Consider the following 26212-nt stretch of genomic DNA (forward strand, 5'->3'; position numbering starts at 1 on the left):
TGTCATTATGACTGGGTTGCCAGTGTCTTTATAGTCAGTGCTTGCGTCAGCATGCAGTGAATCTCAAGATGATCATTACCAAACTCACACATGCCGCCACTCAACTTGCAACTGTTACTACTGTGAAGCTGTAAAGCTGACAAACTATTTTGTCAAATCTTTCTAAATCTAACAGTTATCTTAATATAATGCTAGGAGATTGTCTGCATATCTCGGCAATCTATTGTTAACCCTCAGCAGAGACAGGCCAAGGATAGGCACACACAGCTGGGGAGGAACATTGTATCCACAAGGGGGCATTGTTCTATCTGAAATATTAAAATATACCATTCACAGATTGTAATATTCAAACATCCCTATGCATTATTTCACACACTGCCTTGGTGAACTTTTGGGTGCTTTAAGAAGAATCCTGAAGGTTTGGAGCTTTTGATCAGGCCTCACAGAAGAAGGATATGGGATGGATAAAACATGATGATCACACTGTCATGATTTCAACATCGTATGTAATGACTAGAGCTGAAACTATTTCCGGTTAGGTTATTCATAGAAATGGAAAGGAAGTGGCCCATCGTCACTCTGACAAAAGTATTGCAATGACCACACCGTGCCAACATTTTCAAAGCTTTTTTGTGATGCAAAATATCTGCTCTGACGTAAAGATACACTTCTTCAAGGGAGAGGGGGCTTTCTATTTGAATCAAATGACTCGAGCCACCAAACAGTGGCTTTGACCTTGAGTATGTGCTAAGATCCGGCTCAAGGAAGCATGCTGCCACTAAAGGGAACAAACATAGACAGCTGAGCGAGCAGAGCTCATGGAGCAGGGGGACGTGGTGTTAAGGAAAAGTGATTTGATAGAAGATTAAAGCGTAAAAGATGAAGAGGTAATAATATTGGGCCATCAGCACAACTGCGCATGGAGTGTATATTACTGGTATATTTTTTCTCTTTATGTGTAAAATGCCCCTGAATTCCCAATATCTATTCTGCAATCTTTATTGACTTTTCACATCCACGTTTTTGCCTTAGCACAAAGAAAACGACTACTTTTTTTAACAATTTGTAGGCTAGATGTTATTTTAAGGGCTCAGATGAATATGATTATAAATAAGCATACGGGATTCTTTCTAAAAGCTCTTAGTTTAATAGTTTGTTGTGTGTAAGACTTTTTTGAACGATGAACGATACTGACGCTTGGATGAAAAGCTACATCCACTAGCCAGTTAGCTTAGCATTAAACTTTTAAACGGTGGGAAAGCTAGCTTGAGAACAGCTAAAGCTTACTTTAGAGGCTCACTTCTGAGTACAGATTAAACAAAGAAGTGCATGTTAATTAAAGGCATTGGTAGGCAGATTTATTTTTAAATTTGGACAGGCTAGCCGCTTCTTACTGTTTAGCTCTAATGCTAAGATGAAAAACAATGTCATCAGTTACAAGAACACAATATGGGTAAACTAAACGTTATTGTAAATCGTCTTAGAATTTTCACAAATACTGGAAAGCTCTGTTGCATTTTTCCACTCCTCCGTCGGGCTTGTGTTTTGAGCAGCTCATCTTTTCCTCCAGTCCTCTTTACTGATTCACAGCTCCCTCACTGGAATGATTGAAATCAGCCTGCCATGTAATCGTGATCCCCTGCTAAACCTGGGACATAGGAACCGAGAAAATTACTAACAGGTTTAGTCACTAAAGATAGCTGCGTCTGCAACAGGAGGCAGATGACATAATATTCATTATTGTGCCATCACAGGGGAAATTTGACTTGTGAATCTGATTTAGTCCGGACTTTTCTTTTCTCCTTTTTATTTCATATCAAAGAAAAATATTTTGGTGTTTGGGACTAACAAAAAACAAACATTTAAAGACAGAACGGTTGACCAGGAGTTTTTTATTGAAAAAATATTTTCTGTCCTCTACAGACATAATTATTACATAAATTGCCAAATAGTCTATGATAAAATTAGTACTTATTTTGAAGCCGTAGTAGGCATACTTTGACTCTGCAATTATACAATTCTCCAGTTGGGATTCACTCACTCTCGATAAAGATTTATCTGTTAATCACAGATATAAAATACAAATATATAGATATTTCATATAGGCTACTGTAGCTTCCTACAGATGGTGTGCATCTCTTGTTGTGTAATTATTTAGTTTTTCACACAAAGCTACACTAGGAAATTGATGATATTGTGTTATTTACAATGCTGTTATACATTTACATAGTGTATGTATCATTACCTTCATGTTTCTTTCTTCAGGTGCTGAACCTCTTCCTGGCCTTACTGCTCAGCTCATTCAGCGGAGACAATCTCTCAACAGACGAAGACGGAGAGATGAACAATCTCCAGATCGCCATTGGCAGGATCACACGAGGCATTGACTGGTTCAAAGCGTTCCTCGTTCGATCCATCCTCCAGATTATCAATAAAAAGCCCAAGGACAATGAGGAGGGTCCGAATGAAGACGAGGACCCTAAAACTGAGGGAATTGAAATGAACCACTTTGACTCCAGTCAACATTTCAAAATGGCTGATGGGATACCTAATTGTTTGGTTGAATGTGGGCCTTCTGGATTAATTGTGGATGGAGAGTTCAGTCTAAATGTGCCAATTGCTCAGGGAGAGTCAGACTTTGAAAACATGGATGAGGATGATACTGATGATGTTGATGATGCTGATGACTCAGAGTTTTCAGATGAAGAACATAATCCACATTATTCGGTAAGTACAGTCACTTTTACTCACACAAACAAATACAAAAATGACACCCAAAATGACCCATTCTGCATCTCAAAGCATGCAGTTCTTGTGTTTAAGATGCAATGTGGCATGTAGCCTAAGTAATCAACCATAAACATGGTCCTTCTTTTTGGATGTGAGTTATCCATTTTTGGCTATTTAAAATAATGTAAATTGTAAGTTGCCTGCCATTTGATGTGTTTGCCTTTCAAAGTGGGGTCTTTTGAGATTTTTTCAACATCTGATTACACTGCCCTGATTGACATTCAATTGACATAGAATTACAGTAGTAGAACAGACTGAACTGTTTTCACTGGTGATTTGACTAGAATAGTTGGTTGTTGCTGTTAGTTATGGTGAAAACAGTTTGGCTTAAAATGTGTTTGTTGATCGACAAAAATGGATGTCTTGCTTGTAAGCTAGTCCTTCTTTGGAGTGGCGGGACGTGGGGAGGACGCACTGTGAGACCCAGAGCTGCAGCCGTCCACTATTCGCCTTGTTTTCTTTAACGAGTGTAGCATTTAAAGTTTGGCGCAACTAGCTTGCACAGCTAGCTATCTTGCTAATTTAGCTAGCTAACATAACTAGTTATCTTGCTAATTCCACCATGATTTAGTGTCTCAATGGTTACAGAAAATGAGTCAAAGAAAGCTGTTACGCATCTGGCTCTAGCATTGTTTCCTTCTTTGTATTGAACATTTGGATCAACCTCTAAGTCGTAACATTTTACGAATTTACTCTGGCTCTGTATGCTTACACTATTCAACCCGCTCCAGTCTCACGGCATTTTGTGTTATAGTCACAATAGTTAATCTATTGATTCGTGTTCACCAGCACAATTTCCCCCCTTTTTTTCGTGTCACACAGAACGCAATGTATTTTTATTGGTAGTATGTTTCGTGATTGCATCACGTATTTTTGTCCGGTCGGTTCTTGGAAAACCGGAAGCTGTGTGGTTCATAAAAACATTTTCTAACTCAATATCGAGACACGATTATTGGTTTTATTTTAAATCGTATAATGTCGGACTTTTTTTGCCGTCCGTGAAGAAAATAAATGGGGCTCAGAATACTGTAATATGTATTTTAAAAATATTTTTTTCCTTCCAATTTGTTATTCTTTTCGAAATAACACACTGTTATTTATTCAACAATAACACACAATTATCCTTGTTTTTATTTATTTGTTTAATTCTATAATATCGGGCTTTTTTGCCGTCCGTCAGGAACTGAATTTCAAAATAAAGTCACCGGAAACAGACGTGATACACAGCAACTGAACTGATTACCCAAGATCCTCAGCTATGGTTGAGGCTCGATGATTGGATGTTTTAGCCGCAATGCACGTTGGGATATGGTGTTAATGCGAAATGAAATAAATATCAACAGAATTGCATTGCCAGGCAACAGCTTGGGGTGAGAACAGTATTTCCGGTCTCAAAGTTTGCATAGTAATCTGCAGTACTCATCAACTAAAAACATCAGTTTATCCTTGTTAATTACACAACATTGATTGGTTTAAATTGTGTACAATGCTTTTGTGTTTTCCCCCTTTGATCCGGAGAAACAAATAGTTTTTTCTAAGTTTACGATGGCCGAAGACACTACACTACCCATAATCCTCAGCTATCGTTTGGGACTACAGTCCCTTTGCTTGACAAACCCCGTGATTAATCTTCAAGCTCTGTGATTGGATTTTGGAGTGGCAGTGTGCCAAGGTTACGCCGAGCGTCAAACAGCTCTATGAAATGGAATGAAACCACGGCAGACTATCCAAAACTGGACTTGAACGGGTAATGCATCCGAACCGTGTATTACAATGCCGTTATGTGATGACTTTCAAAGAGAAAAGCAAGCACAATCGGAATAAAGTATAATTTTTTTATGTTTTCGGATTTCATATCGCATAAACACCTTATCCCAACGTGCAATGCGGCTAAAACATGTAATCACAGAGCCTCAACCGCTGAGGATCTTGGGTAATCAGTTTAGTGGGTGTGTATCGCCTACTCTGTTTCCGGTGACTTTATTTTGAAATTCAGTTCCTGACAGACGGCCAAAAAGCCCGATATTATAGAATTAAACAAGTAAATAAAAACAAAGATAATTGTGTGTTATTGTTGAGTAAATAAAAGTGTGCTATTTAGAAAACAATAACACATTTAGAAGGAAACAAATATTAAAAAAATACATATTTCAGTATTCTGAGCCCCATTTATTTTCCTCACGGGCGGCAAAAAAAGTCAGACATTATACGATTTAAAATAAAACCAATTATCGTTGCTTAATATTGAGTAAGAAAATGTTTTTATCAACCACACCGCTTCCGGTCTATCAAAACCCGACTGGACAAAAAGACGTGGTGCAGGCACGAGACATACTACCAATCGAAATACATTGCTTTTAAAATAGTTCTGTGTGACACGAAAAAAAGGGGAAAATCGTGTTGGTGAACATGAATCAATAGATTAAATGTCGTGACTATAACACGAAATACTGTGAGACTGGGTTGTACTATTCCACTGCTTGTTTAAGTTGTCAAAACAAAAGCCTCAGTGAGTAATTAACTGCAAGTAAATGTATAAACATAAGTTAGCACATTGCAATTTTGGCCGCCGCTGTGCCCACCCTGCTGTGTTGATTTGAAATAGGAATGCAATGTTCATTCTGCTCTTCTTCTTTTTCTAAGCCTCTAACACTGTGATTAGGCATGGTCAAATTACATTTCCGCTTAACACAATATATAAGCACTTGGGAAACGATACGGTGCCAAGTTTGTGATGCAGGTAGCAAATAACAATTGATGCTATGATACATTTTTAATCTAGCAGCGTGATGATGTACTTAATATAAAATCTCAGTCAGGCAATCTCAGTAGCCTCTATTTAGTAAATTTAATTAAATAATGTTATATGTTGTTATCAGAACAAGCACCTCTGCTAAGTCCAAGTTGAACAAATAAGGTATAAACAGACGACATAAGTTGCTTACAAATCAGATAGGTATACACACAAAGCAAAGCAAATGTAAAAATACACATTGGAAACTTCTGTGTTTGACGTTTACTAAAGTTCATTCTCTGCTCTTGTGCTATTTCAGGAAAAATATAAAGATGTTCATTGTTTACTGGGAAATATCAAAGTGAGTAACTCCGAAAAATCTCACATGAACAAATCAAAACTTTATATGGGCGGAAAATAAATGTGTGTGGGGGGAGTCAATAATGTTTATTTACATGGTGGCTTTGTAACTGAGCTTTAATTGTAATTCTTGACTAGCTGATGGGTGCTTTGAATGATGGGGATTCCTCAGTGTGTAGCACAGTGGACTATCAACCACCTGAGCCTGAGCCAGAAGAAGTGGAAGAGGAAGAACCAGACCCCATAGAGCCGGAAGCCTGCTTCACTGACAGTATGAGAAATCATCGTAAAACAGAGTAATTTATGCACACATTTTAAAATGATCTTCAACTAACCTGTTTTGCTCCTCTCCATTCAGGCTGTATTAAGCGCTGGCCATGTCTGACTGTGGACATAACCCAGGGTAGAGGCAAAAAATGGTGGAACCTCAGGAGGGCTTGCTTTACTATTGTGGAGCATGACTGGTTTGAAACCTTTATAATCTTCATGATCCTCTTGAGCAGCGGGGCTTTGGTAAGTGCCTTTAAACATTTTTTTATCATAGTGTTAAGATACTGTATTGGCATTAGAACACGTGTTTAGGTATCTCTTATTCTCTTTCGGCAGGCATTTGAAGACATATACATAGAAAGACGCCGCACCATCAAAATTATTCTGGAGTATGCTGACAAAGTTTTCACCTACGTCTTTATCATCGAGATGCTGCTTAAATGGGTCGCGTACGGTTTCAAGACCTACTTCACTAACGCCTGGTGTTGGTTAGACTTTTTCATTGTAGATGTAAGTTTTGGCACCCTTTTTTCCCCCTTTTTTTCCCTTTTTAACCTATCTGTATGTACTTAACAGAATATGTGTTCACACATGTTTCATATCAGTGTCTGTTGTAACCCTTGAATAGGAAATGTTTTGATTCTGCCACAGATTTCCCTGATTAGTTTAGCTGCCAGCTTTATGGGATTCTCTGACCTTGGACCAATCAAATCCCTCCGGACTCTCAGGGCCCTAAGGCCTCTTCGAGCGCTGTCAAGATTTGAAGGCATGAGGGTACGTTTTGTGGCTGTGCAACCATATTTGAGGGATGTGTATGGCTAACCAGAAAATCTATTTAAAATAAATAGACATAATTGACAGGGGTCATCTAAAGTTTTTGGATTTAAATATTTTGTGCTCAAATAGAAAATAGTTATTTTGATATTTTAATTTGACTTAACATTTGTATATATTTATCCCACAGTTGCATCATTGTTTAATGTGCTACCTACCTTAAAAATATGAGTGCAATTAACCTTGATTAATTTGCCAGTAAATGTTGCCGCTGGTACTCTTAAGTGGGATTTCAAAATGACATTGAATTGTAATAGAGTATTTTTGCATTGTTTTGCATACCATACTAATTGGATTGGCTTTCCTCTCCAATGTGTGTTAAATGCATGCTTACACTGTGGATGCTGTACCAGAACTAACTGAGGTAAGGGTACATATATAACTTTCTGGCAATAACAAGCTTGTTTCTCACTCTAACAAACTAAATAAATATTTGTTTACATTTGTTTATAATCCCGTTATTCTAACAAAGTCTTCTCTTGAGAAGGTGGTGGTGAACGCTCTCGTTGGTGCTATTCCCTCCATCTTCAACGTGCTGCTGGTGTGTCTGATCTTCTGGCTCATATTCAGCATCATGGGAGTTAACCTGTTTGCTGGGAAGTTCTACCGCTGCATTAATACCACCACGTCTGAACTTTTCCCCATGTGGGAGGTCAATAACCATAGCGACTGCTTGCTCCTCCAAGAGGCAACGCAGGAGGCCCGCTGGGTCAACGTCAAGGTCAACTATGACAATGTGGGACAAGGCTACCTGTCACTGCTTCAAGTGGTGAGGAGTGATGTTTTCGTTATTATAGTTGGAATTAACATTGTTGTAAAAGCTTTTGAATAACATGTTTTGAAACACTGCGCCTTTTTTTTCAGTCAACTTTTAAAGGCTGGATGGACATCATGTATGCTGCTGTTGACTCAAGAGAGGTAGTTATTATTTATATTATTATATTGACCATTAAATATGTTGGGAGACCTTTAATCTTTACTCACATGTATCAGTACTGACTACACTTGATAATTAAGTTAAAATAAACCTGTGTAAAGCACGATATGAGGAAAATATATGATAATGTACAATACAACTAACGATTTTTTATTAGACTGATTGTTTCATTTTGAAGATCAGCTTTCTTCTGATACCAAAAGATCCCCGAATACAATATAGAAAGTTGACATTGTGATGATAATAACATCAAATATATAATGTGCTGAAGACCCTTAATTTATTCCATGTGCTATAAGTTTATGTTTGCTTTTGTTAAATTACACAATTATTTAGTTAACATATAATATATCCCATAAAACTTTGCAAAACGTACACTCAGTACCTTTTTTTTAGATTTATGGAAATTAGCAACATTAACAAATCGAAGTCAAGAGTTCAAAAACTCGCCTTCTCTTTCCAACACCCTTGCACTTTGAGATAATTGAATATATATGTAATATATACAGTAAGTGACAGATGCTGATGGTGCAGTCTTGGATCAACAAGTGCCCTTCCTGACCAGTATCATATTCCTGTTTAACCTTTTATCCTGTATCTTCCCTACTCTCGAGCATCTCTCACAAGCATCTAATTCATTATTTAGTAACAGGGAAAGGACAACTTTGTATTGAACTATTTATATTCATTCAAATATGTTCTTCCTTTTTAGGTAGAGGAGCAGCCTTCTTATGAGATCAACCTCTACATGTACATTTACTTTGTCATCTTCATCATCTTTGGCTCTTTCTTCACACTCAACCTCTTTATTGGTGTCATTATTGACAATTTCAACCAACAAAAGAAAAAGATAAGTATCACGAGTCTTTGGAAGTAGTAGTCTGTAACAATTAAATTGTGATTTCTTTGTATTTCAATTTATACTTAGCTATTTAAACACCAATAATGATGTTTGAATGTATGTCTGCACTTTGGAGATAAAGACATCTTTCTGACTGAGGAGCAAAAAAAGTACTATGAGGCCATGAAGAAACTTGGTTCCAAGAAACCGCAGAAGCCAATTCCACGTCCAACGGTATGTCATTCATTAATAACTGAGAGCAATATTAACAATTTGGTTTTTACCCACATTTTTCACAACTTCAATGAAGGATATGAAACTTATTTCTATGCTAAAACTGTCTTAATTCACTTAAATGTTGGCCACAAATGTATTAAAAAAGCGACTTATTTGGCAGAATGATTATTACAAAGGTGTTCCTTGGGTTCGTCACATTTAAAACGGCATATATATATATATATATATATATATATATATATCATATATATACAGTATATATATTGCACATATTGCACATAGTTGGTTGGTAGTTAACAGCAGTGTGTGTGTGTGTGTGTGTGTGTGTGTGGCTGGCTGGCTGGCTGGCTGGCTGGATGGCTGTGTGTGGCTGTGTGTGGCTGTGCTTGTTGTATAGTCTGACCGCTGCAGGAAGGAAGGACCTGCGGTATCTCTCCGTGAGATAGCGGGGGTGAAGCAGCCTGTCGCTGAAGGAGCTGCATAGACTTTTAGAAACCTGGAAGCTTGTTGTCCTCTGCTGAGTCTTGAACCGACAGCAGTTTTTCAGCGTTACAGAATGTAGTTGTAAAAAGGCTTATCTTCGATGAAGCCTGCCACTTTGGAGTCTTCTTTTTGTGGATGTTTGCAGTGTTGCCAAACAAGCATATAATGTAGCTCTTATAACGGCCGAATCAATTCTTTACGAATGCTTTATAAATTCTGATTTGGGGACACCTGTGTAATCTTTGCACATGATTTTGAGATAAATAAGCCTTTTTTTTTGCATAGAAGAAGTCTAAGTCTTATTTTATTTTATTTCAACAAAATTGGGACGAAAACAAAAGGGTTGCATTTATATTTTTTAAACAATGCAACACCAACGTTGTGACACATCAGCTCAGCATGTGTGGTATGCCATCTTGACCTGTGACCTATGTGTTGACCCCTTACCCTGCACATGGTGTGAACAGGCCAACTGACCCTGTTGGATTTGTGTTTCTGTTCCTTGCCTTCCCTTTCACCTGCAGAACCCAATCCAGGGATTGGTGTTTGACTTCATTAGCCAGCAATTCTTTGACATCTTCATCATGGTGCTCATCTGCCTCAACATGGTGACGATGATGGTGGAGACGGACAACCAAAGTGCAGAGAAGGAAGATTTCCTTTTTAAAGTGAACGTGGCTTTCATTGTCGTGTTCACCGGAGAGTGTTCGTTGAAGCTCATTGCCCTGCGACAATACTTCTTCACAAACGGATGGAACGTTTTTGACTTTGTTGTGGTCATCTTGTCAATAGCCGGTAGGTGAATTGAAGTTCTTAGAAACCAAAAATTGCTACTGTGTTCAAACAGACAATAGGTGTTCATTATTGTCTCTTTTTATTTCAGGTACAATGCTCTCAGACATCATTGAGAAGTATTTTGTGTCACCAACTCTGTTCAGAGTCATCAGACTAGCAAGAATAGGCAGGATTCTGCGTCTTATCAAAGGAGCCAAGGGCATTCGGACGCTTCTCTTTGCCCTAATGATGTCACTTCCCGCCCTATTCAACATTGGCCTCTTGCTCTTCCTCATTATGTTCATCTTCTCCATATTTGGCATGTCAAACTTTGCCTATGTCAAAAAGGAAGCTGGAATCGACGATATATTTAATTTCGAGACGTTTGGTGGCAGTATTATCTGCTTGTTTGAGATCACGACCTCCGCCGGCTGGGATGCACTTTTACTTCCAATGCTGGATAAGGAGTTCCCAGATTGCGATCCAAATTTTGAGAACCCAGGCACGGATGTAAAGGGCAACTGCGGCAATCCGCTCATGAGCATGGCATTCTTCTGCAGCTACATCATCGTTTCATTCTTAGTGGTGGTCAACATGTACATCGCCATCATCTTGGAGAACTTCAACGTGGCGCAGGAGGAGAGCGGAGATGCGCTCTGTGAGGACGATTTTGAGATGTTCAATGAAACTTGGGAAAAGTTTGACTTGGACGGAACTCAGTTCATTGAGTATAGCCAGCTCTCAGATTTCTGTGATACCTTGCAGCCGCCACTGAAGGTTGCCAAGCCCAACCGAATTCCCTTAAAGGCAATGGATCTGCCCCTGGTCATCGGGGACAGGATCCACTGCCTGGATGTCCTGATGGCCGTCACACAGATGGTCTTGGGAGACACGCTGGAGATGGCGGCGATGCGGGAAAGCATTGAGGCCAAGTTCATCCTCAGCAACCCAACCTCAGACTCCTTTGCGCCAATTACCACAACGGTGCGCCACAAAGAAGAGGAGATGGCCGCTGTGGTCGTTCAGAGGGCTTACCGCAAACACCTGCTGAAACGCTGCACGCGCCACGCCGCTTTTATGCAGCGATGTAAGAGGAAGGGTCAAAAGGACGAAGGTGACAATCCTCCAGAGAAAGAGGGAATGCTCGCACGAAGGATGGGGGTGCTCTATGGCAGCAAATTGGACCTTGCAGAGGAGATGGAGCAGGCTGATATAGAAACTCTAGCAAACCAACAGCCTTCTAATCCAGAGACACTTTCAGATGACACAGAGTCCCAAAGTGACACAGAACCCCCCGAGCCAAATGTAATTGTTGTACCTGTAGAAATAACAAATGAGGTTTTATTACATTCTGCCCCTGACCCATACCTCTTTTACCTACATGCAAATCTGAAAGAGACAATTGTATGACAGAAGACAATTTATAATGTCCTCCTCCTGATTTTCCGCAACCAAGAAAGGTGTGTCACTAGTTGAATTTTCCACATAAGATGTTACACAGTGCTAATGAATCTTTAAACATGCTTATGCATCTTAAACATTAATTAGTATTTTATAATTGGAACTAACAAACAATCCCTGTTCTTAAAACAATATGCTGGTGTCTTATTGGGTTAAAGATGCAACTGGAGTACATGGATTCTTTTGATAATAGACCATAAAGCTATTAGCAAATTTAACCACAAACAATTGGTCCCCAAAAACCATTTAGTATGATTTGAGAAGAAAAAAAAAGTCTTCTGATTTGTCTAAAAAGTCTTAAAAGCTATACTGTTCTGGCAGTACATATTACACAGTACATGACAAATCTTACTTGTGTTTAAATTCCCAACTTTTAGACACATTTACAAAAATGCTCACCCAAGACTAGTATAACAAGAAAAGCTGTCTTTTTAGCCAAAAATGTGATGTTCTCTGTAGATAGGAATTAAAAAAGTTCAGTTGCATGCACAAATGGATTATCGCTCAATCAGAAGAATACCTATTCATTAACTAAATTACTCAAAATATCCAAAATCAAGCAAAATTCCTACTTAATTTAAGTCACTTTTATGTGGAATCTCAACAATGTGATAGCCCAACATGCTTATTCTTTCAATTAAACATTGAGTTAGTTTTGTACATATAACTGAAAGATAAGGCTTATCTTGATCACATTTATCCCAGTTATACTTTATAAGTTAACAATAACATGGGCCGGCTAATGCGTTTAACAGGCCCAGTTTATATTGCACTATTTATATCCCTTCCAGGTCAAGTTAGAGCAGTTTTAAGACCTTCCTGTTTTCTAAGATAATTTCCTCCCTGATTTATGCATGTCATATCAACGTTTGTCCATTCTTTTGTTGTTCCCCTCAAATAGATCTCAACCAGTGAAACAAGCCACTTGTTTTCCGTTTTGGTATTTAGACTAATACACTTTGACACCTAACGTAAGATGTTGTGTTTACATGAACGGCTTCCTGTTAAGCTATATCGTTCTTTTATAGAAGAATAATTCTAGCGAACAGTATACATTTTAAATTAAGGTTTGCCTCAGGTTGGATGAAGTTAGACCTGATGTTAAATGATTTTATGAAACAAAGCTGAGTGTTGGTTTAGTTGAATACACAACTCTGAATTTATTGGAATACGCATCACACTTATTTGCATATTTACCCCAAAAATCTGGACGATATGTTCTTGAAGTCCGTCCCAGCATGGAAAGAATGCTTCACTTGCTGTTGTGTAAGTCTTAACCTAATCTAAAACGTCTTACTCTGAATATACATGATCAACAAAAGCACTTTTACAGTTTTCTAGTTTGTTTTTTTACAATAGACTTTAGCAGGTTGTCTCTTCTCCTGTTTATGTGTTCAGCACTGTTTTAACATCAACCCTGGGGGGTTAATAAATCATGAAGTCTCCTTAAGTCTCCTCTGATGGTACGGTACAATTCACAACCCAGTATCCTCCTTTTGTTTACACTACTAATGGAGGCAGTGCGTTACTGTTACACACAGTCAGTGTTGCCTGTATATACATTGTTTTCTTTATTGTATATTTATATCATTTTGTTATTTTGAAAAATGTTACTATAATGTGAAAAATAAAATACTTCTTATAGGGAAAAGTGGGCTGTGAGTTCGTTGTCACTAGCAGTATTTTGTGGAACTACTCTGGGGCCCTCTGGTGGTTTACAATGATGACTGTTAAACTCAACCTTTTTTTAGTTGAGTAGATTTTCCTATTCTTCCATTTGTACAGTGTTTTTTGAGAAATCGCAAAAAGAAAAGTTCAGATACAGTTTAATCAGAGATGGAAGAATTACTTACATATTTTACTTAAGTAAAAGTAGAAGTACCAGAGTGTTGGAATACTCTGTTACAAGTAAAATCCTTCATTAGAAATGTTACTATGTTGTAAAAGTATTTGCATCAAAACATACTAAAGATGTCAAAAGTAAAAATAGTCATTATGCAGATTGTTTCATTTCAGAATAATATATATGATATGTTTTATAATGATTGATCATTCAAGTGTTCTCAAAGCTGGTAAAGGTGCAGCTAGTTTGAATGACTTGTATACTGCAGGGTAGCTTGTGAATTTACTCCAGGTGGAACTAAAGTCTGATTTAACACTTATATTTCACATCATTCATCCAGATCTGTAAAGTAACTAAAGGTGTTAAATACATGTAATGGAGTAAAAGTACATTATTCACCTCTTAATTGTACTGGGGTAGAAGTACAAAGTAGCCAAACATTTAAATACTCAAGTAAAGTACAAGTATCAAACAATTGTACTTAAATACAGTACTTAGGTAAATGTACTTAGTTACTTTACATCACTGGGTTTAATACACATTTAAGTTATCAAAATATTTATAGTGGTTGTAAATGTGTGTGGGGCTTATTCTAAATTAAAATAAATCATAAATGGTTATGAAAGAATAAATGAAACTAACATGAAAATGAGTATAAGATCAAATGTTAGCAACATTTATGCACTATGGTACAAAGGATTAAGTGATATCGGCTTTAAGATACAGCTCTGAAATTTTTTTAGATACTGTACCACTGCAGCATTATCCGTTTCTCTGGTTTGACTATTTCTAAGTATTTGTTAGATTAAAACATTTTATTTTAATTCTACAAACTACTTTCAACATTTCTCTGTGTTGGAATTCAACAGACACTGAAATGGAATGGCTGACATACATGTAGAGATTTAAGAAAACTTTGGAGTGGTCTCTTCATTTTTCTAGAGCTGTACATACATTTGTCAAATTTTTATCTCCAGTACTGACATGTTGCCTCCTAAACAGCTGCTCATTTCAGCACTATATAGCGACTCGCTTGCCCAGTTGCTATTTTTTGTACTTGAGTGACAACAGACGAAAATAAGCACTGCCTCTTACAAGAAATAAGGACGTGGGGTGATTTATTTGCATATTTTTGTGGTTGCACGCTATGCCTTGCCCATGCTGACTGAAGTTACTAAAAGAGGATGTGCAGGGGCTCTCTTTTTGGCTGCCTAGTTGAGTAATGCTGTTCATTCCCAGTGGTTTATTAAATCAGGAAATCTGTCAGTGCAGCAGGCAAAAAGAAATCTGGGCTACAACCAACATTTATTTAAATTGTTGATTTATATGCTATTATTTTTGGGATATTTGGTCCATAAAAAGACCAGAAGAGTGAAAATACTCTTAGTTAAAGATGATTTCTTCAAATGTCTTGTTTCTACCATTTATCGCTCATTGGACTTATGGTTGCAGTTCCCTCCTCTTATGGCTTTGTTAGATTTAAATCATTTGTGGGCAGCCACCATTGCTTATCAAAATGAACACGTGAAAATGAAAGAGTGACTGCCCAAAGCTTGACTGATTTTGTGAGTCACCATCATTTAATGTAAATAATGTTTTTTTACGGGAGTCGCAGAATTTTCTGTCATGGTCTGTGGAGGCAGCAGTTTATCTTTTACCCACACACTGCAAACTGCCCCAGCTCAACACGGTAGATAAAATAAAACGAGTGTGTCCAGATGCATATTTGCTTAGGGAAGTCAAGAATATGATCAAACATCTAAGTCATTATAAGGCAATATCTGGAGACGATCAGAATCAAAATCAGACTACCTTTATTTATCCCACAGAGGGGACATTTAGATTGTTACAGCAAAAGTGAAGATATAGACCAACAAAATAAAACACCATTAGAAAGGGCATGCACATAATATTTGAATAATTTAAATTTAAAATAAAGTTATTTCAATTAACAAGTAACATTCTTCATCAATTTTCAATTTACATATTGCACACAAGTATTATTGGACGTTGGTGTTTGTTTTTGTGTTTTTACATCATTACACGTTGGTGTAAAATCACAACAGGGGTGTCATAGTCTGTGTTGTTGTGAGTGTGCTACAAGGCGCCGTTAGCTGCAGGAAGGACCATAACCGTATACAAAAGTGTTGCAATCCATGCATTAGTTGACGATATTTAAGTCTGGCCTAGGCAACTCAAGATCTAGGCTTCAATACACACACATACGCACCCTTTGTGTTTTACAATGTTAAAAATGATAATTATGATTTTCATCATCAGATGAACAACAAAGGTCCTTTCTTTTATATTAAAGGCTAATCATTATTTCACTTAGAATGTATTAAATAAAGTTCCTGTTTTAATGTTTATTTATTTAGTTAGGTTTTTTTCCACTGGACAACTTTGACTCCCTTTTTAAATGAAAAGTAGCCAACATAAAAGTAATGTTGGTGTTATGATACTGAAACTAGGTATCATATTGGCACGAGTTTCATCAAATCACATGAATGTTAGTTGTTATCCTACAAATTGATTTAAACCCCCTAATGTTCACCCTCAAGCATCTTGTTTCACTCCTAAGAATGGCACATATGTGAATGAAGCGTTCTAATGTTAAAGCTGTGGCTTGTTCAGAGTTAATTTGGATCTATGTTAAAGATCTCTCTTCCTCTTTATTTGCCTTTCACTAAAGCCTGAGAGGTGACAGACAGCCCACCCTCTGCTGCAGACACTTCTCCTTGTTCACGACATACACAAGCCTGCAGAGAGACACATCAGCATTCACAAACATATTCTCTTTTGATGTCATCATGCGCTGCTTGCTGGCTGGATGCTTCGGACTCGCTTTAATCAATATCTCAGGTAAATGTAAACTCTTCGTACAAGCTCAGTTTAGTTTAATTTGTAACTAGAAAATGGAAATGATGCAAACTTTATATGGTGCTAAATACTTACACTTGTGAAGCGCTGAATGTTATAACAACACTTAAGATTTCATAATGTTATATGCAGTTATTCAATTCTACTATTTATGGCCGTTTAACCAATGCATACAGTTGTTTTGCATGTTATTTTTGACTCCACTGTACCATTACTTCCTGGCCATCTGGCGAAAAGAGGAAGTTGTCTTCTGAGACAAATAATTGTTATTCTAATATACAGTATACTCGCAACAAAACTGACCATCAAGTAACTTTATTTGAGACCTGTTTTTTTATTTTAGATACATATGTGTGTTACCCTTGACATTGACTAATGTTTGATGTAAATTCATGCAGATTTTTGAATGTTTTAACAAATGCATTAACCGTGTTATCCTACACCTTGTCCTTACATTATTTATACAAAACACCCATTCAACTGCATGATGGTGATGACCTAGATTACATGTACCAAGATTGCTACTATTATTATTTTGTTGAGGAGTAATCTCACTTTTTAGACAAATAGAATGCTTGTTGAATTGTGAAGTAAGGACAACAAATGTACTCAGAAGCAAAGATGACCTTTTTCAAAATATCAAATTTGCAATTATATAAAAGCAAATTAACATTTCAGAAGCTGGAATAAGCATATTTCTTTCTTGATGAATGGCCTCAATTATTATCAAAATTGTATTTGATTAATTTTAATCGACTAAGTTTAAGTGATGTATTGGTTCAGATCCGACCTATGATTCGTTGGTTTGCAATAACTCCAATGTTGTCTTCTTGTCTAACTGTCTCTACAATGAGAGCAGAGAACTAACAACCCTTCTTTAGTTGCCAGCTCTCAAACATGAAAGCTTGCTGCTTTGAATTTGAATTTTCTGTAAAGTTATTATTTTCGTTTAAAATAAGCAGTGTTGAGCTCTGGGGACTCGTGTTTTTTTTCCTTTTTGGACATTTGATTGACTAAATTAGGATGAAGTATTAAATTAAAAAAACACTCACCGATATATAATAAAATTACCTGCAACCCTTTTGATTTAACATTATCATCACTGCAAGCAATGGCACTTTTGATACCTACACCATGTTTGAGTTTTACAATAACCTTAACCTTAACCCTGATCCTTCTATTGCCTGCTCAGTGGTTCTAAACGCTGACGTGCCGATCTCCCAGAAGCCCCGGTTCTATGGAGTGAATGCCGGACGCAATGTGAGCATTTGCTGTCTGTGCTCCAAGGAGCTCCAGTCAGCCAATGCAGAGTGGTACAGAGTGGATAAGTACAACACTGACGTGGATCAAAATAACTGGTTAAAGGCAGAAAAGAAGTATACATTTCTTCACTCCCGTGAAAAAAACCATTTCTTTCTCATCATCCATGATGTGCACTTGGAGGACAGCGGGGTTTACTTCTGCAAGATACATAATACATTGGGACCTGGAACTGCAGTCCAAGTAGCCAGTAAGTATCTGGGACAATATGTGTTGTGCAGAATGCAGACACATGATGCAATGATGCAATCTTCCCTCTCACAGCATCTGGTGGTGTTAACCAGGCAAGGAGAAGCAAGATAAAGGATGCTCTCATCATCCTCCAGGGCCTGTTGTTGGCTGTGTGTATCGCTGCTGTACTGCTACGCAAACACCAACAGGTGAGAAACAAGATGCATAACATTAAACAATATATTTGCTTTATCAATTGACACTGCTGTATGTGTTACAATGGCAAACAGCTGTTGATGTGCATAACAAAATCGAGAAAGTAACTGCTTGTTTATCTGCTTATTCTTTCTATCTTTGGATTTTTTGAATTAAACAGATTTCTACATGACTATAGACACAATATGTTGACAGGTGTACCTGTACTACAACTGACTATGGTCATACATCTGTATAATATTCCTGATTAATCAATTAATCTTTAACAAGTTCCCAGATACCCAGTCTTCTTCACATTGCCTGTTTGTTTCTCTTATTTAAAAAGATAGAATCCCTGAATGTTTAGCCTTTTTGGCATGTTTATGAAGAGTGTTATTCCAGATATATAGATAGATAGATAGATAGATAGATAGATAGGGGTTTTGTTTTTGTGATAAAAGGACGACCAATGTCATGGCATCCTTTTAATTGTTAGCTTAATGATATAAACAAACGCTATGATGACCCTAGGGTCCCGTGTTCCCCAGTTCAATATCTCCTTAAAATCACAGATTCAGGAGACATTTCAAAAGGTTTTATGTTCTCACCAAAGCTTTCCCTATGTCAAATGTTTGTTCCCCTTGGCCAAAGTGTTGATATCACCCACCTACAGTTTATAGGCTGCAGATGTAATACAATTTGAATCCTATGGCTTAAATGTATTGAATTTAGACATTGATATCTCCACAGTTGCTCAATGGATGCAACTATTGAAACTGCATTTGAAACGTTCATCTCCCTTCATTTGTTTGCTATTTGAGCCGCAAAAGTTAGCCCATTTCTTAACAAGGACCCGGGGAACATAGGACCATGGGAATGACCCCAGAACATGCACACACTTTGTACTTTCTCCAGAGATGTTTTATAATGCTTTTGGTCCCTTGATGTAGAGGTAACAGGTGTACTGAAAGAATACACATCATCTATTTTAAAGCAGCAAATAAAAGATTTGAATGTTTCCTGATCTAATGTTAGATCACTTAGCATGTTTATTATTTTTTGTTATATATAATATTTTGGTCCTAACTCAAATGTTCATTTTTTTGTGTGTCTTTTTATTTTTTAAACAGTTGGAAAAGAAGGACAGTATATATGAGGAACCTGAAGTTGACCACATCTATGAGGTTTGTTTGAATATTGAAATGTTATATTAATATGCATCGAGCATTCAGATCCTTAATACCAAACTGTGAAATGAAAGTCCTGGATATAAAACTCACTATTATATCTGATTTTCTGGATTCATATTACTGCTGCTTTATACCTCTTGGATTATCATATGTTTAAAACCGTTGCTATTCTTGCTACTTTGTTTTTCTGACCAAACCAGCTGTTTTCAACTTTTTGATGCAGTTTGCACCTGATCCAAACAACTTTTTAAATAGTTTATTTAACATTGGAGATACATAACCATTCAGGAAGGTTCAAAAAATTGCAAAAAAATACAATAACTTACTTCTTTTGAGTGATTACACAAGTTACAGCCCAGAACTGTTCAAATCAAGGCCATTCTTTGTCATAAGTTATTAGATACTGTAACATGATTTATTTTACATAAAAGGTGAATGTGCAAGATACACACATTCAGTCTCTTCGCACCACTGAGCTCATAACCAAATTTTTATCTGATTCAGTCAATGCAGCTCCCAGGGTTGTTTTTTAAATGTATTTTTAACATATACTGTAGTCTGAACTTTAGTTTGCTTTTTCTAAGAATAATACATATGGAATTCAACACGTGTGGCTTGAATATACATATATGTTATGGCTAGAGGAAGAACACCTCTGACACAAAAATTGCTTAACATACAAGAAAAGAAGAAGCAATAGAAAGCCTACAAATGTACATGCAGTCATGAAAGAAGTTTAGAGTATTTTATAACAGAGCTTCTAGATTTATAAAGATTAGATTTTGATAGACACTTTAAAAACACCATTGACTTTTTTTGTATAAGCATTTTGCAAAAGCTGTTATTGATTCTGAGACTTTTGGGGATTATTGAGGCATTTGAGGCATTGACTCAAGCCTTTTTGTAAGAAACCCATAAACATGCTTGTCTTTTGGACAAAAACAATGGTGTGACATGCTGTTTGAAAATGACAGAATGACAGAGAAGGCCCGAAAAAATATAATTAAAAATGCAGCCCAAAGGTCCATCGATCATTAGCTGCATTTCTGGTCGGGAGCAGAGATGTTAAATATATTTGAATGCTGACTGCTCTTCTGTAACCTTTAGCAGCTGCTTTTCTTTATCTTTGAGTCATGTATGAATGGCTGTCTATGCAAATCAAAGCCAATGTACCCACACATAGGCATAAGATTCCCCAAGACTAGCACACACATACACACACATGCTCAGTGTGTTAAAAGTGACTTATTTCTGTCTCTTAGGGCTTGATGATTGAGACGTGTTCTGGAGGTGTGTACGAGGAACTCTCTGTGTACGCACAGGCTGACGGAGACGACTCAGCCGAGGCCCCATGGGAGTGAAGCGCCTCACAATAACTTTATAAAGTACAAATGATACTTTAAGAGCCCTTTATGGAAGTCGGTCATTTTTCTATGGTACCAGTTTGTTTATAAGTGTGCAACTGCATGTTTATTCTAAAAGACTTGCTATATGTGTTGTTTATTTGATGCTATTTAGTAGTTTGAAGTCCACTGAAGTGTAAAGGAGCCATTCTACAATTCAGACTTCTTGTTGGTGCTTTCAGACGCTTTTATAAATACAATAAGTTTTATTTCATACAGTACTCTGACTTTAATATCTGCTTGATAATAGGTGCAGAAATGTGTTTGTGTATAATACAATCTGAATGTAATGAAAACCAGTAAAAGCTTTGTCAAGTTGCTTGAAAAGGACTTTTATTTTTGATTGGCTTTTGCAGGTAAAAAAACAGACAAAACATGAATAAATAGTTAACATAAATTGATCAACAACATATTTACTTTACCAATAATTAAATACATGAGTACAAAACTCAATAAATAAGCAATAAATAAAGAAATAGATAACAGTAGGATTTTAACTGGTGAGGGCAGATGAAGCTCTCATGTAGCTCCAATAAAAAAACTCAATCATTTTAGCCAAATAAATAGATATTTAAATACATATTTAAATAAATAGCATGTAAGCAAATAAATTAACAAAAGGCCAATGTCTGACAGATATTAGTTGGTGAGAAGAGAGTAACACAGCAGGTCTGCTTTGTAAATAAATACAAAAATAACCAAATAGTTAAATAAATAGATTTGTTAATATATAGATAGATAAATAAATAAATAAATAAATAGATGAATCGATATTTTTCGGTGAACAAAGGAGGCCAGCTTGTCTGCTCTTATGCTGCTCGAATTATCTATAAATACATAAACAACTCAATAATCAGATAAATATATTGTTTAAATAAATAGATAAATAAATAGAAAATAAGCAAATAAATTAACACATGGCCAATGTCTGACAGATGTTAGTTGGTGAGATGAGAAGAACACAGCAGGTCTGCTCTCACAAGATGGGTTTTCATCTCCTTCCTGATCAGTTCCCAGGCTTCAGCACTGTGGTCCTGCACACAGAAGAACATCATCATTATTAAAACATGTTGGATATATAGATTAGATTAATTGATTGATACATACAGTAGGCGGACTTACCATTCGCTCCAGGACATGGCTTGACAGTCTCTTGAAATACATCTGTATCTTCTTGTTCTTCCTCTTGTGGCTGTGGCTCCCGATCTAAATGAATGAAAAAGTTATTATTTGATCATTTTCATCAACAGGATGTAAGTAAAAGAGACATGGGGGGTATACTACGAATCTAGTTCAACCTATCCTGGATATGTTTTGAGTTATCCGGTTGACTTAATCCAAAACAAAGCCGCTCTCGCTAAACTTTCCTACAACGATGGCTATCAACTCGTTCGCTCAAGCCAGCCGTGTCCTATCTAGTTAAGTGCGCGTTCACATGAAAGGGGTGGTATCTGGAGCATTTGACCAATCACAAACATGGAGAAGAGTACTGACAGCGCAGCGTCACACTTCCTGAATGAAAAGTCAACTATAATATTAGACAAATATGAAGAAGTTAAACTTTAAACATCCCTGACTTAAACACTTTATCCAGGATAAAAGCAACATAGCTGCACCTGCAAGGTGAATACAGCTGGTAAAAGAAAAAGTGTTTGAATGCGTACATTAACAGTTTTATGATATCAATGCCCCGTCTAAGACACGAGTGGATCTGACTTTAATTACATTTGACTCGAGTGTTTTGTCAACTTAATGTGTTCCTTATAATAATACTTCTGCATACAGTATGTGACACTGTGAGTGTTGCACGGCCAGATACGGCTCGGCTGACTCAGATAAGGAAATATATGATACATTTTGATGCATGTGATATGATGAATGATAATGTGACAAATCGACGTCTGCACTAACAGTGCCGCGGACTAGGCTAGGTAATGTTACTTTGATCCGGTTGCTTATGTTGTGGCAGATATTTAATTAAGCTTTCTTAACATAATAGTATAATAATAGTTATAATAGTCCGATTGCTCTGATGGGAGGTGATATTCTATTCATTTTCACGTTCACACAGCGGTGATTTTGGCCGGCCGTCTTTCCTGCAAAGGCAGTTTAAACTGTATTTCCTCCGCACACTGAGCTCTGATTGGTCAGCAGGCGTGGTGCTTTCGAGTTGATCTCTTATCCTGGAACCTATCCTGCTTCGGAGCACAGACGAGGTTCCAGGATAAGTCACCATGGAGATCTAGCCCGCTAAAAAGTTAACCAGCTTCGTAGTACCGGAAATCCCAGAAGTTATCTTGCTAAACGAAAATCCTGCTTCGTAGGGTAATAGGGTATACTACGAAGCAGGATTTTCGCTTAGCCGACTAACTTCAGGGAAAACTCGGGGTTTCCGGTCCTACGAAGCTGGTTCTCTTTTTAGCGGTCTAGATCTCGATGGTAATTTATGCTGTGCGGCTAGGACCAGGGGGGGTATACTACGAAGCAGGATTTTCGTTTAGCAAGATAACTTCTGGGATTTCCGGTAATACGAAGCTGGTTCACTTTTTAGCGGGCTCGATCTCCATGGTGACTTATGCCTGGAACCTAGTCTGTGCTCCGAAGCAGGATAGGTTGCAGGCTAAGAGCTCAACTCAGTGAAAGCACTGCCTGCTGACCAATCAGAGGCCGGTGTGCGGAGTTTAAAGCGATCAAGTCATATTACAGGAGAAAGGAAATACAGAAAAACTGCCGTTGCAGGAAAGACGGCCGGCAAAAATCACCGACTGTGTGAACGTGAACATTAATAGAATATCACCTCCCATCTTCAAAGCAATCTGACTATTATAACATTAGCGTTAAGAAAGCTTACTTAAATATCTGCCACAACATAAGTAACCGGATCAGAGTAACATTAAGTACAGTCCACGGCATATCACATCATAATGTATCATATATTTCCTTATCTGAGTCAGCTGAGCCGTATCTGGCCGTGCAACACTCACAGTGTCACATACTGTATGCAGTAGTATTATTTTAAGCAACACAGTTGACGAAACACTCGAGTCAAATGTAATTAAAGTCAGATCCACTCGTGTCTTAGATTGGGCAGTGATATCATAAACCTGTTAATGTACGCATTCAAACACTTTTTCTTTTACCAGCTGTATTCACCTTGCAGGTGCAACTATGTGGCTTTTATCCTGGATAAAGTGTTTAAATCATGGATGTTTAAAGTTTAACGTCTTCATATTTGTCTAATTATAGTTGACTTTTCATTCAGGAAGTATGACGCTGCGCTGTCAGTACTCTTCTCCATGTTTGTGATGGTTCGAATGCTCCAAATACCACCCCTTTCATGTGAACGCGCACATAAATAGATGGGACACGGCTGGCTTGAGCGATCCACTTGATAACCCGTGTCGTAGTACCGTTTAGCGAGAGTGCGTATGTTTTGGATTAGGCCAACCGGCTAACTCAAACATATCCAGGTTAGGTTGAACCAGCTTCGTAGTACAGGCCTCTGATGCTTGAGCTTTTATGGAACAAGTAAGACTATGTCAATCCACAGTGAGACTTACACAGGAGCGAAGGCCGTCAGCCACCTGGGTTACAACCTGGAGGAAGTTCTCCTCTCTTATCTCCTCCCATGATGCTTTGCTGTTGTCCTCTTCAAACAGGACCACCATCTCCTCCAGAATTTGGACTGTGAAACTGAGTTTGTCCTCAGCCTGAAAGAAGATCAATCACAGGTTAAAAATAACAAACAACATTGTTCACTGAACATCATTTTTTCATAAAGGTATATCAGGACATGTGTTTTTATTTTAATATTTTTTCAAAAAGTTGAGGCTGACTTACTGATGCTTTGGACGCCTGGTTGTACAGATGGTTAGGGAAACCCACTCCAGCATCCACAGTGGTGTTGGTGGTGTTGGTAGAGTTGTTAGCCTGCATCACACACAAACACACACATCATGAATTAAACAAACAATACACTCATGATCATAAATCAATCATTGATTAATTTAAAGAACATTCAAAAGAGATGCACTTACCATGCTATCTATTAGATCCAAAGAGTTTTTACTGAACTGCTGAAATTTATGCTGCATCCATCTGCAGCTCAGAGAGGAGCCTGCAGTCCACAGACTGAGAGACAGGCACACGAAGAAGATCCCGTTGAGCATTTTTTTTTAAAGGTATCGTTTGCTTTGTATGGAGATTGGTGATTTCTCTTGGTAGCTAGTGGAAGTGATGAACCAGAGCTGCAGCACCTGATTTATACTGTAGGCTACACACCTATTTCATTTTCCTTTTACGCGGTCCTGAGAAATTCAACCTCAATATGCTTTTAAAAAGGTATGACACGCACGCATTTCGGATTCTAATAAGTCCTCGTATCAATTAAGTATTAACAAGTAAACATTTGTATTTACATCTGAAATGCCGCTCTTAAGGTGAACACTGGTGTCACATCGGGACTTTAACCCTAAACTTTCACAGTAAACGCGGAGTGCATATGTGCACAATTACAAATATTATTATGATCTGCTCAGTTAATTTAGCTGATTCAATTATATTGTCTTATTCTTCAATTCAAGGAATGTTCAAACTAATTTAAACCAAAAAATTATCTTCATTAATTAAGTAAAAAATAAGAGTTATTTTACCATTAAAGCCCAACGTGACATAGGCTATAGCATACAGTATATCACATTTCAGATTTGACGCTAGGGGGGGGGGTTCTTGTTCCCCTTAATTTCCCCAAAAGCAGAATTCGGTCCAGGTTCTTATGGGGTAGACAACATATTTCTTACTTGAATTACATTTGAGTCGCTTATTACGTTTTAATGAGCGTTATTTTGACATTTTGACGTTTATTTAATTGATTTGCGCAGGTATTGTGGAGATTTAACATTTTACGTATTTATTTATTTTGATATGAAGTTTTTCTTGGTGGTGGAAATGGGAAATGTGGTAAAAATACAAGTTCCAAAAGTGTATACACGATAATTCTCCATTTGTTGTGTAATTTCCACAACAGTATTTTATAATCTATGTTTACAACTGTAGATAGAACTGCAGCGCGTCCACATACCAAAAATGCGGTAAAAAGAAAGTGCTTTCCCAAAGTGAAACTCAGAGACTGCGGCCTGCGTTATGTTCTCCAATGTGAAAATAACAATGTGTTGATTTTGTTTGCTTACATATGATGCAATATATTCATTTATATATTGCATTCAAAATAAGTATTTGTGTATTTATATATAATATATTTTGTTTATTGATGAACCTTATTTATATTTTCCAATTTATTTTCCAAATTCATTAAATTAATATATAATCCAGCAAATGTTTGTCTGTTTATCGTTTTTATTCCTATTACACAAACTAAATGGATGCAGTAATAGGCTACACTTAAATAACATGCACGAACATGTGTTTAGGTTTATATTCTCTTCGGGGAGGTAAAAGATATAATTGACATAAAAAGTTGGATATTAAAA

At 37.2% G+C, this 26212-nt stretch overlaps 3 protein-coding genes across 5 annotated transcripts in view; 2 read left to right on the forward strand and 1 right to left on the reverse strand.

Annotated features, from left to right (window-relative positions):
* Nucleotides 1-13383, forward strand: part of scn4aa (sodium channel, voltage-gated, type IV, alpha, a) — a 33755-nt gene extending 20372 nt beyond the window's left edge. For all 3 annotated transcript variants that reach the window (XM_079659751.1, XM_079659750.1, XM_079659752.1), the window contains 12 exons: nucleotides 2266-2727; nucleotides 5844-5885; nucleotides 6023-6155; nucleotides 6243-6397; nucleotides 6491-6664; nucleotides 6806-6928; nucleotides 7476-7757; nucleotides 7853-7906; nucleotides 8638-8775; nucleotides 8896-9000; nucleotides 10011-10281; nucleotides 10370-13383. In XM_079659751.1, coding sequence (XP_079515877.1) covers nucleotides 2266-2727; nucleotides 5844-5885; nucleotides 6023-6155; nucleotides 6243-6397; nucleotides 6491-6664; nucleotides 6806-6928; nucleotides 7476-7757; nucleotides 7853-7906; nucleotides 8638-8775; nucleotides 8896-9000; nucleotides 10011-10281; nucleotides 10370-11670 — 3240 coding nt within the window. In that variant the 3' untranslated portion in view covers nucleotides 11671-13383. The remainder of the gene's footprint in view (nucleotides 1-2265; nucleotides 2728-5843; nucleotides 5886-6022; nucleotides 6156-6242; nucleotides 6398-6490; nucleotides 6665-6805; nucleotides 6929-7475; nucleotides 7758-7852; nucleotides 7907-8637; nucleotides 8776-8895; nucleotides 9001-10010; nucleotides 10282-10369) is intronic.
* A 2861-nt stretch (nucleotides 13384-16244) lies between these two features.
* On the forward strand, nucleotides 16245-21050 carry cd79b (CD79b molecule, immunoglobulin-associated beta). The gene is made up of 5 exons (XM_079659622.1): nucleotides 16245-16426; nucleotides 17637-17954; nucleotides 18029-18144; nucleotides 19261-19314; nucleotides 20583-21050. Exons 1-5 carry the CDS (start codon nucleotides 16375-16377, stop codon nucleotides 20679-20681), a joined length of 639 nt encoding a protein of 212 aa, XP_079515748.1. The 5' UTR covers nucleotides 16245-16374; the 3' UTR covers nucleotides 20682-21050.
* A 306-nt stretch (nucleotides 21051-21356) lies between these two features.
* Nucleotides 21357-24892, reverse strand: ifnphi4 (interferon phi 4; the record flags this gene model as incomplete). Its single annotated transcript, XM_079659742.1, has 5 exons — nucleotides 21357-21757; nucleotides 21846-21929; nucleotides 24284-24433; nucleotides 24564-24653; nucleotides 24761-24892. The coding sequence occupies 5 exons, from the start codon at nucleotides 24890-24892 to the stop codon at nucleotides 21662-21664; spliced, it is 552 nt and encodes a 183-aa protein (XP_079515868.1). The 3' UTR covers nucleotides 21357-21661.
* Between the last annotated feature and the right edge of the window lie 1320 nt (nucleotides 24893-26212).

Source organism: Notothenia rossii, assembly GCF_949606895.1.
Source record: "Notothenia rossii genome assembly, chromosome: 11".
Taxonomy (NCBI): Eukaryota; Metazoa; Chordata; class Actinopteri; order Perciformes; family Nototheniidae; genus Notothenia; species Notothenia rossii.